General features: G+C 50.1%; 2 protein-coding genes across 3 annotated transcripts in view; both read right to left on the bottom strand.

The window, feature by feature from the left end:
* RAB4B (RAB4B, member RAS oncogene family) overlaps positions 1-6,385 on the bottom strand; it is a 16,188-nt gene extending 9,803 nt beyond the window's left edge. For both annotated transcript variants that reach the window (XM_017503189.1, XM_037729447.1), the window contains exons 1-5: positions 5,833-6,385; positions 4,140-4,220; positions 3,747-3,861; positions 1,065-1,127; positions 830-984 (exon numbers count right to left, since the gene is read on the bottom strand). In XM_017503189.1, the coding sequence (XP_017358678.1) occupies positions 830-984; positions 1,065-1,127; positions 3,747-3,861; positions 4,140-4,220; positions 5,833-5,848 (430 nt within the window). In that variant the 5' untranslated portion in view covers positions 5,849-6,385. The remainder of the gene's footprint in view (positions 1-829; positions 985-1,064; positions 1,128-3,746; positions 3,862-4,139; positions 4,221-5,832) is intronic.
* Positions 6,386-6,728: 343 nt separating this feature from the next.
* MIA (MIA SH3 domain containing) lies at positions 6,729-9,951 on the bottom strand. Its single transcript, XM_017503190.2, has 4 exons — positions 9,219-9,951; positions 9,002-9,135; positions 7,142-7,252; positions 6,729-6,824 (listed from the first exon to the last, which is right to left on the bottom strand). The coding sequence occupies exons 1-4, from the start codon at positions 9,340-9,342 to the stop codon at positions 6,801-6,803; spliced, it is 393 nt and encodes a 130-aa protein (XP_017358679.1). The 5' UTR covers positions 9,343-9,951; the 3' UTR covers positions 6,729-6,800.
* Between the last annotated feature and the right edge of the window lie 6,178 nt (positions 9,952-16,129).

Consider the following 16,129-nt stretch of genomic DNA (forward strand, 5'->3'; position numbering starts at 1 on the left):
AAAAAAAAAAAAAAATTAGCTGGGCATGGTGGCGTGCACCTGTAGTCCCAGCTACTCAGGAGGCTGAGGCAGGAGAACTGCTTGAACTCAGCGGGTAGAGGTTGTGGTGAGCCGAGATTGTGCTACTGCACTCCAGCCTGGTGAGAGCGAGACTCCATTTCAAAAACAAAAACAAAAACACCAATACCCTGTGCCGCCCCCCCACGGTAGGCGAAACCTCAGCAGCCAACATTAATCTAGCACCCCCTCTGTGGCAGGTGCTGAGGACTTTCCACGAACAATCTCCCTTAATCAGTCATCACAGCACACTGCGAGGCAGAAACACTGTGACCCCCTTTCCAGATGAGGAAACTGAATCAGTGTAATCCCACAGCTCACCAGTGGCAACACTTAAAATTTTTTTTTTTTTTTTTGAGACAGGGTCTTGCTCTGTCTCCCAGACAGGAGTACAACGGCATGATCACAGCTGACTGCAGTCTTCAACTCTTAGGCTCAGTTGATCCTCCTGCCTCAGTCTCCACTGTAGCTGGGACTACAGGCATGAGCCACCACATCCAGCTAATTTTTAAAATTTTTTGTAGAGATAGGATCTTACTTTGTTGTCCAGGCTGGTCTCAAACCCCGGGCTCAAGCAATCCTTCCACCTTGGCCTCCCAAAGTGCTGGGATTATAGGTGTGAGCCACCACGCCCAGCCGACACTCAAATGTGAACCCAGACCACTGAACCTCCATGTTCCCCTGCTGGGCACGGCCACTAAGAGACAGGAAATCCACAGTCCCTGTGGACCGTCCACCCCCACCACCACCTGGCCCACCACACAGCCCTCACCATTCTCCTGGGCAAAGCGAGAGGCCTCCAGGAAAGTGACCTCCCGCTCAGGGTCCAGGTCCTTCTTGTTGCCACAGAGGATGACCACGATGTTGGGGCTAGCCAGCGTGCGGGCATCCGTCAGCCAGGCAGCCAGTGAGTTGTATGTCTCCCGGCTGTGGAGAAGGGGGAGGGGAGGGAGGTGGTGCAGGAGAGGGGCCACCCATGCCCTGCCTCACCCGCTCCAGGTACCTACCTGGTGATGTCGTATACCAGCAGGGCTCCAGCTGCCCCTCGGTAATAACTCCGCGTCACCGACCTGTGGGGCCAGGGGGACCCAGTCACCCCCAAGGCTGGGGTCTGCCCTGAGAGTGCACCCCTCTGCGGGGAGACACTGGTGGTTCGGAGGCCCCCCTCTACTGCTGGCCCATGCCCCAAAACCTGGCCTTGGTCCGGTCGCCATGCAATTCCTGTCTTCCTGTATCCTTGCAGTCTGTCTCTCTTCGCCTCTCTCTGCTTCTGTCTCACTCAGCTGGCCCGCTGCCTGTGAGTCTCCCTGTCTTTCTCTCTCCCTGTGTCTCTGTCTTTTCATTGGTCTGTTTTCCTCTTCGTTTCTCTTTCATGTGTGTCTTTATTGATTGATTGATTGATTGATTGATTGACTGATTGATGGTCTTGCTCTGTAGCCCAGGCTGGAGGGCAGTGGCATTATCTTGGCTCATTACAGCCTCTATCTCCTCGCGGCTTGGTCTCCCAAGAGAGGGATCCTTCCACCTCAGCCTCTGGAGTATCTGGGACTACCAGTGTGCACCACTATATCTGGCTGGATAATTTCTTTCTCTTTTTTTTTTTTTTTTTAGAGGGAGTTTTGCTCTTCTTGCCCAGGCTGGAGTGCAAAAGCATGATCTCAGCTCACTGCAACCTCCACCAACCTCCACTTCCCAGGTTCAAGTGATTCTCCTGCCTCAGCCTCCTGAGTAGCTGAGATTACAGGTACCCACTACCACGCCTGCCTAATTTTGTATTTTTAGTAGAAACAGGGTTTCTCCACGTTGGTCAGGCTGGTCTTGAACTCCTGACTTCAGGTGATCCACCCACCTCAGCCTCCCAAAGTGCTGGGATTACAGGCATAAGCCACCTCACCCAGCCTAATTTCTTCATATTTTTTGTAAAGATAGGGTTTTGCTATGTTGCCCAGGCTGGGCTCCAATTCCTGGGCTCGAGTGATTCTCCTGCCTTGGCCTATGGGTCTTTTTTTTTTTTTTGAGTGGGAGTCTCACTCTGTCACCTAGGCTGGAGTACAGCAGCAAGGTCTCAGCTTACTGCAACCTCCACCTCCGGGGTTCAAGCAATTCTCCCACCTCAGCCTCCCGAGTAGCCAGGATTACAGATGCACACCACCACATCTGGCTAGTTTTTGTATTTTTAGTAGAGATGAGGTTTTGCCATGTTGGCCAGTCTGGTCTCGAACCCCTAACCTCAAGTGATCCACCCATCTCAGCCTCACAAAGTGCTGGGATTACAGGCCTGAGCCACCGTGCCCAGCCCTGTGTGTCATTTATTTATTTATTTATTTAGAGATAAAGTTTTGCTCTGTCGCCCAGGCTAGAGTGCAGTGGCGTGATCTTGGCTCACTACAACCTCTGCCCCCCAAAGTCAAGTGATTCTCTTGCTTCAGCTTCCCAAAGTAGCTGGGGTTACAGGCATCCACTGCCACATCCAGCTAATTTTTGTAGTTTTAGTGGAGACAGGGTTTGGCCGTGTTGGACAGTCTGGTCTTGAACTCCTGATCTCAAGTGATCCACCCGCCTCAGCCTCCCAAAGTGCTGAAATTATAGGCGTGAGCCACCATGCCCGGCTATGTCTATCAACTTTTCTGCAGGTATTTCCTGAAGACCTACTGTGAGCTGAGCCCTACGCATCCCTCCATCTCTCTTTTGGAAAGGCGGGATTTCTCGATGTTGCCCAGGCTGTTCTCAAACTCCTGGACTCAAGCGATTCTCCTGCCTTGGCCTGTGTGTCTTCAGTTCCCTACTTCTCACTGCCTTTTTTTCTGTTCCGTCTCTGTGGCTCTCTCGTGCTCACCCTTGTCTTCCCATAAATGCGTCCATTAATTCATTCAACTATACCTGTCCAACGTGCCCTGTCTCCCTCTCTGCTTCTGACCTCTGTTTTTTGGTGTCTTCTCCTCTCCCTTATTTATTCATTCATTCATTCATTCATTCGAGACAGAGTCTGGCTCTGTCGTCCCTGCCTCAGCCTCCCAAGTAGCTGGGATTATAGGTATGCGCCACCACTGCCTGGCTAAATTTTTTTTTGTATTTTTAGTAGAGACAGGGTTTCACCATGTTGACCAGGCTGGTCTTGAACTCCTGACCTCAAGTGATCCACCCGCCTCAGCCTCCCAAAGTGCTGTAATTATAGGCGTGAGCCATAGGCACCTGGCCTCCTTATGCCCCCTTATCTTTCTCTTCAAGTCTCTTAGTCTCTGTCTCTTCTGTTTTCCTTTCTGAGTGTGTGTCTCTCAAGTTTCTCCTTCTCTATTTTAGTGTCTCTCAGTCTCTATCCCTTGCCCCATCTCCAAGCCTCTCTTCCTCTATCTGTTTTTCTTTCTTTGTGATGGGGTCTCATTATGTTTGCCCAGGCTGGTCTCGAACTCCTGGGCTTAGGCAGTCTTCCCACCTCGGCCTCCCAAAGCACAGAGATTACCAGCATGAGCCACTGCACCTGGCCCCTACCTCTTTTCTCCTGCTGTCTCTTTCTCTCCCCAGTACTCCCTCTCTCTCTGCAGATATATGTACCTGCTAACTACAGTGTCTCTTCTCTCTCTCTGCCTTGTGTGCCCTCTCAGTGTTTCCAAGTGACTCTGCACACACATCTCTCTCTCTCTTTCCTTCTCTCTCTCTCCCCATCACCCTTGGGAGCCCAGCCCACCTACCGAAACCGCTCCTGGCCAGCCGTGTCCCAAATCTGTAGCTTCACAGTCTTCCCACCCACGTTGACCACCCGGGATCCGAACTCCACGCCGATCGTGTGGTTGGAGTCCTGTTTGACTGGGAGTGGGAGGAACAGAAGGGCAGTGCAGGGAGAGAGGTGGCAGCTCAGAGGATCCCCCATCCTCCAAGGCCCTCTCAGTCTCTACAAACCCATTCTCATTGCTGGAGTGACTAAGGCCAAGGAGAACCTAGTAAAGGACATATGACAAAGCAAAGGCCAAAAGGCCAGCATTGGACTTGTACTACCTATGGCCAGCCCTGCCCTCCCCAACAACTGCCCACCTGCCCACACCATGCGCAGCTCAGGGTTCCCAGGACCACTGCGGGAAACTCACACTTATTCTCAATGAACTGATGAAGGAGACATGATTTGCCAGTTCCTGCACTGCCGATCACCAGGAATTTGAAGAGGAAGTCTGACCAGATGGAGTCAAAATCAGGGATATCCACAAGGAGAGAAAGATACAGGGAAAAAGATGGAATCCAATCCAATCTCTCCCTCTAACCTTCATGGTTAGAGGGAAAGAAACACACACAGACACAAAGCAATAGATAACAGTAACAGATAGCTCTTATGTAGTACTTCCCATGTGCCAGGCACATTCTATATATGTTTTTCAACTTTTATTTTAGGTTCAAGGGTTACATGTGCAGGTTTGTCACATGGGTAAATTGTGTGTTGTTGTGGGCCAGGCATAGTTCTAAAGGTCTTTACTCACATCAACAGCTCACATTATCCTCAAGAAAACTCTATGAGGGAGGTAGAATAAAAATTATTCTCGGCCGGGCGCGGTGGCTCAAGCCTGTAATCCCAGCACTTTGGGAGGCCGAGGCGGGTGGATCACGAGGTCAAGAGATCGAGACCGTCCTGGTCAACATGGTGAAACCCCGTCTCTACTAAAACTACAAAAAATTAGCTGGGCATGGTGGCGCGTGCCTGTAATCCCAGCTACTCAGGAGGCTGAGGCAGGAGAATTGCCTGAACCCAGGAGGCGGAGGTTGCGGTGAGCCGAGATCGCGCCATTGCACTCCAGCCTGGGTAATAAGAGCGAAACTCCGTCTCAAAAAAAAAAAAAAAAAAAAATTATTCCCATTTTTCCACATGAGGAAGCAGGCCAGAGAGGTTAACTGAATTGCCCAAAGTGACACAGCTAGGCAGAAGTGAGATTCAAACCCAGGACAAGGGGCTCCAGAGTCCCACATCTTAGCTATTTCGTCGCTAAAATCTCTTGAAAGCTATTTAATCAAGGACTACTATCTGGCCCTTGTTCCTCTTCACCTCCTACCACCCTCTGACGAATTCACTCCACTATAGCTCCTGGCCTTCGGCCCATTCCCTGAAAATGACAAGCTGGGTCTCACCTCAGGGTCTTTGCACTCTTCTCCCTCCTCATCTATAGTTGCTGAATGAATGCGGCTCCCTCTGACTCCTAAATCAGCGCTTCCCCTGCCTCCAACCACCACCTCCTATGGTACATCTCTACTGATTTTGCACTTCCCGACCTCTCCTTCCCTCCCTCTGCCCAGACCCTAGCTTCATTCTCAAGCGTAAGCCCCACCCCTTGCCACTAAGTCCTGCCCCTAACTCAAGGACAGCCCATCCCCAACCCCATTCTAGAGCTCTCTCAAGCCAGATCAGCCCCAGGGTCCTGAGCTTCCATTCAGGGTTCCGTCTAGCCCATAAACCTGACTCCTGCCATTCATGCAGTTGGCCCCGCCCTTTTACTCAGGCTCCGCCCAGCTCCATTAAGGCCCACCTCTTCCCTCAGGGCCTCCCTCAACCCCTCAGGACCAGCTCCCTCAAATCCCGCCCCAGATCTATTTAACCCATGCACCAAAACCTCAGGCTCCACCCAAATCGAATAAGCTCAGCCTCGGACCCACTAAACCCCTCCCAGCATCCACTTAGGCTCTGCCTCCATCACACGAAACCCCGCCCCCTGATCTACAAAGCCCCGCCCCATTCCCACAGGCCGCATCCTCCCTGGGCCCAGACCCAGGACCCCGGCTTCGGCCCACCACCCTCACCGTAGGTCTCGGCCATGACTCGGTCGCGGCCGCTGAGGGCCGCAATATGGCGCCGCGGCCGCGCCTGCTCCTCGGCTGGCAGCCGCTCCACTCCGGCTACAGCCCCGGCTCCTTCCTACTCCCCGGGCCCGGCACCGCCACTTCCGCCTCCGCCCCCCTCCGGCACGACCCGCTCCGGCTGCGGGATACCAGGCCACGCTTTCCGAAAAGCGGGATTGGCGGACTCACGGGCAAGGGGCGGGACAAAAGGCGCGGATTGGCGGCGTGAGAGGGGCCAAACCCAAAGGGGCGGGGCAGGGGTCACCGATTGGTTGAGCAACTGGGAAGGGACGTGCAGAGCGCAGAGCTGCTTCCCTGAGCTGAGGAACGGATTTGGTCGGGAGTCCGGGGGCAAAGTCGAGTCTCCGGATTGGATCGGAGCGGACTTGGGGGAGGGTATACAAATGCAAAGAAGGGGATACGGGCAGGATTGACAGAAAGAGGCTGGAAGAGGGGCGGATGTTGAGCTGGCAGGTGCGATTTCTGGCCTCAAAGGCAAAAAGCAAAACTGGAAAGATACGATTAGGGTACTTCCCACCTCCCTTTGCAGATAATCTTCCAAGAAAACCTTTGCTGTGCGATTTATATCCTCCGCGTGGTCCGGTTGGCTCCCTCCCACTGGTCTAGAGAGGACACTACAATCTCCTAGTCGGGCTGCTTAGGTTTTCTCTTGCTTGTATCTGAAACCTAAGCTTTGGAGCTCTCCTACTGCACAGAGCTTTCATCAGTGAAACTCTGCCTAGCACCCACTGATGTTACCACATGCAGCGGGTTAATTGGTTAGAGAACCTAGAGAAACATTTCACTTGCACAGTCCCCACCCCACTCTACCCGACCCCAAAGACCACAGAGACAGGCCGTTTGCACTGGGCTGATGTATTTGCATAAAGCCGAGGAGGGGAAACGGCAGGGCCAGCGGTAGGCTGAGCTCACTGGCAGTAGAAATCCCATTTCTGAAAAAGAGAAAGGGGAAACAGTGGAGAGAAAACCAGCGGTCACACCACAAAGGATCTAGTGGTTTTAGCAAAGGCTGCAGCTGCAGGGCCCAGGTCTGGCCACACAAGTGCTATGCAAATTAGCCCAGGGCCCTCTAATCTTTGCACCTCCCAAGTGCACCCATTTTACTGGTGAGAAAATTGAGGCAGAGAAATAATTTGTCCCAGCGCATACCTCTAGGCTGGCAGGGAGCCAAGGGTAGGAGCATCTTTGCCCATTCCCACAACCTAAGGGTCCTCCCTCCGGATTTCTTGCCAGCCCCCATGACACTCACGTCTGTCTTCACATCGACTGTGGCAGGTTTCAGGATGTGGTCCTCTCGCACAATGCTACTGGGGAAATAGCCCAGGCGAGCGGCCACATCTCCATAGTAATCTCCCTGAACCTGGGGAAGAGGAGTTAAAAGCTAAGGTCTGGGAAGATGGCAAGCTTGTGCCTGCTGAAGGCCTTTGCATTCTCCCTTCTCCCTGATCTCCACATAACTGGCTCCATCCTTGCCATATGAATCTCAACTGAAATGTCACACAAATCGAATCTCAGCTTAAATATCACCTGCTCAGAGGCCCTTCCTGACCACCCAAGTCAGTCTCTGTTAATTCTCACAGCAGTGCATATTTACTTTTATTTTATGTATTTATTTATTTAGAGATGGAGTCTCGCTCTGTCGCCCAGGCTGGAGTGCAGTGGCGTGATCTCGGCTCACTGCAACCTCCACCTCCCTGCTTCAAGCAATTCCCCTGCCTCAGTCTCCCAAGTAGCTGAGATTACAGGCGTGCACCACTATGACTGGCTAATTTTTTTTTTTTTTTTTTTTTTTTTTTTTTTTGTATTTTTAGTAGAAATGGGGTTTCACCATGTTGGCCAGGTTAGTCTTGAACTCCTGACCTTAGGTAATTCACCCGCCTCGGCCTCCCATAGTGCTGGGATTAGAGGCGTGAACCACTGTGACCGGCCTGCTTTTATTATTTTGGAGACAGGGTCTCACTCTGTGGCGCAGGTTGGGGTGCAGTAGCAGGATCACAGCTCACTGTAGCCTCAACTTCTGGGCTCAAGCAATCCTTCCACCTCAGCCTCCTGAGTAGTGGGGACCACACACACGCGCCATGATGCCCAATTTATTTTTTTAATTTTTTCGTAGAGATGGGGTCTTGCTATGTTGCCCAGGCTGGCCTCGAACTCTTGAGCTCAAGCAATTCTGCCACCTTGGCCTCCCAAGTGTAAGCCACCATGCATGACTGCTGCTATTTTTTATGGCCTGCTTTTTGCTCGTTTCCCTCTATTAGAATAAAAAGAATCATTCATTGTTGTATCTTGGTGTCTAGAACAGAATATGGCACTATAGCAGATGCCCTAAAATTGGTAAATAAAGTGAAAATAGGCCAGGGAAGTTGGTTGCTCACACCTGTAATCCCAGCATTCTGGGAGGCTGAGGCAGGTGGATCACAAGGTCAGGAGTTCCAGACAAGCCTGGCTAACATGGTGAAACCCTGTCTCTACCAAAAATACAAAAATTAGCAGGGTATGGTGGCATGTGCCTGTAATCCCAGCTACTCGGGAGGCTGAGGCAGGAGAATCGCTTGAACCCAGGAGGCGGAGGTTGCAGTGAACTGAGATAGCACCATTGCACTCCAGCCTGGGTGACAGAGCAAGATTCTGTCTTGGAAAAAATAAAAAATAAATTAATTAATTAATAATATAAAGTGAAAATAGGCCAGGCATGGTGGCTCACGCCTGTAATCCCAGCACTTTGGGAGGCCAAGGCAGGCGGATCACCTGAGATCAGTAGTTCAAGACTAGCCTGACCAATATGGAGAAACCCTGTCTCTACTAAAAATACAAAAATTAGCCGGGCATGATGGCACATGCCTGTAATCCCAGATACTCGGGAGGCAGAGGTTGTGGTGAGCTGAGATTGCACCATTGCACTCCAGCCTGGGCAACAAGAGTGAAACTCAGTCTCAAAATAAATAAATAAATAAATAAAAATAAAAATAAATAAAGTGAAAATAAAGTCAGTCACAATACCCTCCCACAATGTCTATTTCAGTTCACTCTCCTCAAATCTTCCCTTCACGGGGATAATGAGTTTACCCCAGCCCTGTACCCTTCCCTCTTTCGCTCTCCCAAGACTCACGCTGCCTCCCCAGAAGAGCCGCCCGCGGCCCTTCAGCTTGGAGAAGACATACACCACTTGGCCCTGGTGAATGTTCAGGAATCGGCAGTCAGGGGCCACGTAGTCCTGAAGGGCCACAGCCATGGAGATCGGGTCTGGGGAAGGAATAGAAAGGAATGCAGTACCTTTCACACAGGCTAATACCCTGAGTCCCCATTTCTCCCCTCCCCACACTCACGGCTGCACTCCTGGTCCGCACACAGCTTCCGGTCAGCCAGCTTGGGCATGGAGCCGCCACTGACACCAGGTCCTGGGAAGGCAGACAGCAAGATGACCCCAAGGAACACCACGGACCAGGCCATCGTGGACTGTGAGCAAGGGAGTGAGCAAGGGGGTACCTGGGTCTCCAATTTCCTTCCGTCCCTCTCTCCCGCAGCACAAGGAAACTTGTGTTCTTGGTCTTGTCCCCGCCCTTAACCAGTCCCAAATTTCACCCACACCACCTAGAGGTTGCTACCCAGCCAGAACCATTTCAAGGATAGGGTAAAGGCTGCAAGCCCAGGGAAATTCCCAGGTAAGGTCCAAAGCAGCTCACAGCTTTCCAACCAACAGCCCCCTCCTCAGCGATCACAGAGGCCCAGACAAGGAGGTTGAGGTATTCAATTCCATCTTCTCTTTAGTTGGCTTAGGTACCTGGGCTCCATCGGAGGAGCCTGTAAGGAAAACCACCTTGGAATTTCCTGTGCCGTTGGGCAGAAGAACAAGGCAGCCTTTGATCATGAGAAACAGCCCAGCCCTGACTGAATATCGTATTTTCAACCTTAGGCTAGGCAATGTCCCACCATGGTCACTATTCCTCCACACCAGCCGCTTCCTACTGGATGACCTGGGCTAAGCTATTTCTCCTCACAGAGCCTCAGATTCCTTGTATGTAAAATGGGGACAATAATAAAAGCCTGGCCAGGAGCGGTGGCTCATGCCTGTAATTGAGGCCAAGGCAGGGAGATCACGTGATCAGGAGTTCGAGACCATCCTGGCCAACATGGTGAAACCCTGTCTCTACTAAAAATACAAAAATTAGCAGGGTGTGGTGGCACATGCCTGTAGTTCCAGCAACTCGGGAGGCTGAGGCAGGAGAATCGCTTGAACCCGGAGGCAGAGGTTGCAGTGAGCCGAGATCATGCCACTGCACTCCAGCCTGGGTGATGGAGCAAGACTCGTTCTCAAAATAATAAAAGCCAACAGTTATGGAGCATTCACTAAGTATGTATTTATGTTATGAACTCAAATGGATACTCTGTATCATGTCAGGAGGAGTAATTATAACCCTCTCCCATATTTTTTTTTTGTTTGAGACAGGGTGTCACTCTGTTGCCCAGGTGGAGTGCAATGATGCCATCACGGCTCACTGCAGCCTCAACCTCCTAGACTCAGGCAATCCTCCCACCTCAGCCTCCTAACTGGGACTAGAAGCACAAGCTACCTATGCCCGGTTAATCCATTTTTTTTTTAAAGATTATTTTGAGAGAGGGTCTTGCTCTGTTGCCCAGTTTGGAGTGCAGTGGCATAATCATGGCTCACTGTAGCCCCTACTTCCCGGGCTCAGCCTCCTGAGTAGTTAGGACCACAGACACACACCATCAGGGCCAGCTAATTTTTTGTGTTTTTTGATAGAGACAAGGTTTCGTCATGTTGCCCAGGCTCATCTCAAACTCTTGGGCTCAAGCAATCTGCCCACCGTGGCCTTCCAAAGTGCTGGAATTACAGGCATGAGCCACCAAGTCCCGCCTAATTTAATTTTTTGAGGCAGGATCTTGCTGTTGCTCAGGCTGAAGTACAGTGATGTGATCATAGCTCGCTGTGTCCTTGAACCCCTGGGCTCACGAAATCCTCCCCTCTCAGCCTCCCGAGTAGCTGGGACCACAGGTGGGCCACCATGCTTGAATGATTTTTTTTTTTTTCATTTTTGTAAAGCTGATGTCTTACTACGTTGCCTGGGCTGGTCTAGAACTCATGTTCCCAAGCAATCCTCCTGCCTTGGCCTCCCAAAGCACTGGGATGAGCCACCAATGCCTGGCCTATAACCCCTTGTTACATGGAAATGGAAGTATTAAGGAACTTGTCTAAGGCTTATACCGCCAGAAGTGGAGAAGTGGAGAAGCTAACATTGTATCCAGGCCCACAGCCATTGCTATAGTATCTTTAGCATCTCTATAGATATATCTATAGTATCTTTAGTTTTTTTGTTTGTTTTTGAGATGGAGTCTCATTATAGTGCAGTGGTACAATCTTGGCTCACTGCAACCTCCATCTCCCAGGTTCAAGAGGTTCTCCTGCCTCAGCCTCCCGAGTAGCTGGGATTATAGGCACCCACCATTTCACCGGCCTAGTTTTTTTTTCTTTTTTTTTTTTTTGAGACCCAGTTTCACTCTTGTTGCCCAGGCTGGAGTGCAATGGCGTGGTATCAGCTCACCAAATCCTCTGCCTCCCAGGTTAAAGTGATTCTTCTACATCAGCCTCCCGAGTAGCTAGGATTACAGGCATGTACCATCATGCCTGGCTATTTTTTTAATTTTTAGTAGAGATGGCGTTTCTTCATGTTGGTCAAGTTGGTCTTGAACTCCTAACCTCAGGTGATTCGCCCCCCTCAGCCTCCCAAAGTGCTGGGATTACAGGGGTGAGCCACCACGCCTGGTCTCGTCTTTGTATTTTTAATAGATTTGGGGTTTCACCATGTTGGCCAGGCTGGTCCCTAACTCCTGACCTCAAGCGATCTGTCTGCCTCAGCCTCCCAAAGTGCCGGGATTATAGGTGTGAGCCACAGTGGCTGGCCTACCATGCTGTCTTACAGGGCCGTATTCGGGGTTAAACACATCCATTCAATGGATTTGCAGGGCACACAGAGGGCAAAGGAACATGTTAAGGATCTCGCAACAACGCAACCAACAAATCCAAAAGTGTGTCAATAAGACAAACTGCCTGAGAAGAGGGAAAAAATGGGCCTGAGGGGTGGCCTAGATTTTCAAAAGATGTTAAGAACCATAGCAGCAGTCACAACGTGTAGACCTTACTTGGAGTCTGATTTAAAGTGTTTACAGACTTATGTATAAAAATATTGAAAATCTGAACACTAGTCACATATGTAGTGATGGTAAAAAACTTACTGTTTTGGGTGTCGTCACAGCATTGTGGTTATTTTTCGGATACACAGATGCTCCTCAATGCATGATAGTGTTAAATCCTGATGAACCCACTGTTAAGTTGAAAACATTTAAGTGGAATTTTTTTTCTTTTCACTCTCTCATCGAGGAATGACTCAGGCTCACTATAACCTCCACCTCCCTGGGTTCAAGCAATTCTCCCACCTCAGCTTCCTGAGTAGCTGGAACCACAGCGGCACGCCACCACACCCGGCTAATTTTTTTATGTTTTGGTAGAGACAGGGTTTCACTATATTGGCCAGGTTGGTCTCGAACTCCTGACCCCATGACCTGCCTGCCTCAGCCTCCTAAAGTGCTGGGATTATGGGCATGAACCATTGTGCCAGGCCTGAATTTTTTTTTTTTTTTAAACAGACAGGGTGTCACTCTGTGTCTGTCCCCAAGGCTGGAGTGCAGTGCCGCAATCACAGCTCACTCAGCCTTGACCGATTGGGCTCAACCTATCCTCCCACCACAGCCTTCTAAGTAGCTGCGACTTAAAGTGTGAGCCACTGCACCTGGCTTCAAAATGCAATTTTTTTTTTTTGAGATGTTTCACTCATTGCCCAGGTTGGTGTGCAGTGGTGCGATCTTTGCTCACTGCAACCTCTGCCTCCTGAGTTCAAGTGATTCTCCTGCCTCAGCCTCCCAAGTAGCTGGCATTACAGGCGTGCACCAGCAAACCTTGTATTTTTAGTAGAGATGGGGTTTCACCATGTTGGTCAGGCTGGTCTCGAACTCCTGACCTCAAGTGACCCACCGACCTCGGCTTCCCAAAGTGCTGGGCTTATGGGCATGAGCCACTGCACACAGCCCTGAAATGCATTTAATACCTGGATAAGCCCACTATGAAGTCAAAAAACTGTAAACTGAACCACAGTGAGTTGAAGACTATCTGTACTTAAACACTGATTGAGAGTGAGCTAATAGGATGTCTTCTCAAAATAATTTGAAGAGGAGAGTGGAGGCCCGCTTGAAATTCAGATGGCCACAAGTTGGTACGTGAAGCTGGTGGAAGGGAATATGAAAGTCCAGGAAACTACTGTCTTTTTTTAAAAATTATCATTATGTATGTTTTAACTTTTCCACTTTAAAACATTCTTTAAAAAAATTATTCCTTTGGCCGGGGTGGTGGTTCACGCCTGTAATCCTAGCACTTTGGGAGGCGGAGGGGGGCGGATCATGAAGTCAGGAGTTTGAGACCAGCCTGTCCAAAATAGTGAAACCCCATCTCTACTAAAAATACAAAAAATTAGCTGGGCATGGTGGCGGGCGCCTGTAATCCCAGCTACTTAGGAGGCTGAGGCAGGAGAATCACTCAAACCCAGGAGGTGGAGGTTGCAGTGAGCTGAGATGTCGCCAATGCACTCTAGCCTGGGCAACAGTGTGAGACTTTGTCTAAAAAAAAAAAAAAAATTACTCCTTCATTCAGGCTGGGTGCAGTGGCTCACTCTTGTAATCCCAGCACTTTGGGAGCTGAGGTAGACAGATCACTTGAGGACAGGAGTTTGTGATCAGCCTGGCCAACAAGGTGAAAATACATAAATTAGCCAGGTGTAGTGGCACACACCTGTAGTCCCAGCTACTTGGGAAGCTGAACCAGAATCACTTGAACCTGGAAGGTGGAGGTTGCAGTGAGCCAAGATCATGCCACTGCACTCCAGCCTGGGCGACAGAGTGAGACCCTGTCTCAAAAAAAAAAAAAAATTACTCCTTCATTCAGGCTGGGTGCAGTGGCTCACTCTTGTAATCCCAGCACTTTGGGAGCTGAGGTAGACAGATCACTTGAGGACAGGAGTTTGTGATCAGCCTGGCCAACAAGGTGAAAATACATAAATTAGCCAGGTGTAGTGGCACACACCTGTAGTCCCAGCTACTTGGGAAGCTGAACCAGAATCACTTGAACCTGGAAGGTGGAGGTTGCAGTGAGCCAAGATCATGCCACTGCACTCCAGCCTGGGCGACAGAGTGAGACCCTGTCTCAAAAAAAAATAAAATAAATAGCCAGGTGTAGTGGCACACACCTGTAGTCCCAGCTACTTGGGAAGCTGAACCAGAATCACTTGAACCTGGAAGGTGGAGGTTGCAGTGAGCCAAGATCATGCCACTGCACTCCAGCCTGGGCGACAGAGTGAGACCCTGTCTCAAAAAAAAAAAAAAAAAAAAAAAAAAAAATATTTTTTTACTTTTATAAAAATTTAAAAAAAAAAAAAAAAAAAGAATCAGCTGTGGGGACTATGTCCCCTGCCCCATATTACAGATGAAGCCACAAAGACGTAGTAGTGACTTCAATTCCCAAAGACAAATGCATGTATCTACTGCTGCATAATTACCCTAAGACCAACACTGGCTGAGTGCAGTTGCTCATGCCTGTAATCCCAGCTCTTTGGGAGGCCGAGACAGGACTGCTAGAGCCTAAGAGTTCAAGACCAGCCTATGTAACACAGTGAGACCCTTTAGCTACAAAAAGGAAAAAAAAAGAAAAGAAAAACTAGCTGGGCATGGTAGTATGCACCTGTAGTCCCAGCCACTCAGGAGGCTGAGGTTGGAGGATCACTTGAACCCAGAAGGTAGAGGCTACAGTGAGCTGTGATCCTGGCACTGCACTCTAGAGCAAGACCCTGTCTAGAAAAAAAGACCAAAATTATCACCTTTTCTGTGGGTTGGATGCCTCAGGCTCAAGGTCTGCTTTAAGGCTGCAGTCAGCCTGTCAGCCAGCGCTGCAGTTTCATCTGAAGGCTGGACTGTGGGAGGACTGCTTCCAAGCTCATTCAGGCAGCTGTTGGGGAGATTCAGTTGCTTGTGGAAACTAGACTGAAGGTCCGTGTTTTTTCTTTACATGTGGACCTCTCCAGATAGCTCACAACACGGCAGCTGGCTTTCCCAACAGCAAGACAGGGGCCAGTCTTTGTATCCACCCTTTGTACTCTCCCTCCATATTGCAGCCACAGTAACATGGCCACTAAGAAGTACAATTCCTTTTTTTCTTCTTTTTTGAGATGGAGTCTCACTCTGTCATCCAGGATGGAGGCTAGAGTACAGTGGCACAATCTCAGCTCACTGCAACCTCTACCTCCCACGTTCAAGTGACTTTCCTACCTCAGCCTCCAGAGTAGCTGGGACAACAGGCATGCACCACCACACCCGGATACCTTTTGTATTTTTAGTAGCAAGTTTCACCATGTTGGCCAGGCTGGTCTCAAACTCCTGACCTCAAGTGATCCACCCACCTCAGCCTCCCAAAGCTTTGAGATTACAGGTGTGAGCCACCAGGCCCAGCCATGTTTTATTGAACACAATGCAAATGGCAGCCCCTGGAGTTCTCCCTACTTCCTAGTGCTCAAATACTGAGCTCACTCTTACCCCAGGACCTCTGCACTTCCTCCAGATCTTCACAAGCCAGGCTCCTCCAGATCACTTGGGGCTCCCAAGGATTTCAGCTCTGGACTTTGCTGACCACCTTATGTAATGTTGCCCCCTCAGCTTCCAACTTCCACGTTGCCAAGGAGAAAAATAAGTCTCAGAGGAGTCTGGTCACTTGCCCGAGGTCAGAATGAAGAAACAACGGAGAATCTGAACTCATTTTTCACCTCCAAACTGCTTCAGAGATCCACAGGCTCAGCATCCTTCTCCAGAGGGTCCGCCTCACTCCCAGAGACCCTCACTTCTGGACTGGCAAGTCCAGGTTTTTTATTTTTCTTGAGATGGAGTCCCTCTCTTGATGCCCAGGCTGGAGTGCAGTGGCGCAGTCTCGGCTCACTGCAACCTCTGCTTCCTGGGTTCAAGTGATTCTCCTGCCTCAGCTTCCCGAGTAGCTGGGACTACAGGCACGTGCCACCAGGCCTGGCTAATTTTTTGTATTTTTAGTAGAGACAGGGTTTCACCGTATTAGCCAGAATACTTTTTTTTTTTTTTTTTTTTAATGGAGTCCTGCACTGTCGCCCAGACT

This window comes from Cebus imitator, unplaced genomic scaffold, assembly GCF_001604975.1.
Source record: "Cebus imitator isolate Cc_AM_T3 unplaced genomic scaffold, Cebus_imitator-1.0 Scaffold306, whole genome shotgun sequence".
In the NCBI taxonomy this organism is placed as follows: domain Eukaryota; kingdom Metazoa; phylum Chordata; class Mammalia; order Primates; family Cebidae; genus Cebus; species Cebus imitator.

Bases quoted from the DNA above. Each gene is read 5' to 3' on its own strand.
- MIA (XM_017503190.2), bottom strand. From the start codon at position 9,342: ATGGCCTGGTCCGTGGTGTTCCTTGGGGTCATCTTGCTGTCTGCCTTC. The intron at 7,253-9,001 runs GTGAGTCTTGGG...CCTCTTCCCCAG, and splicing joins GGCTCTTCTGGGGAGGCAGC to GTTCAGGGAGATTACTATGG. The intron at 6,825-7,141 runs GTGAGTGTCATG...TCTCTTTTTCAG, and splicing joins CAGTCGATGTGAAGACAGAC to AAATGGGATTTCTACTGCCA.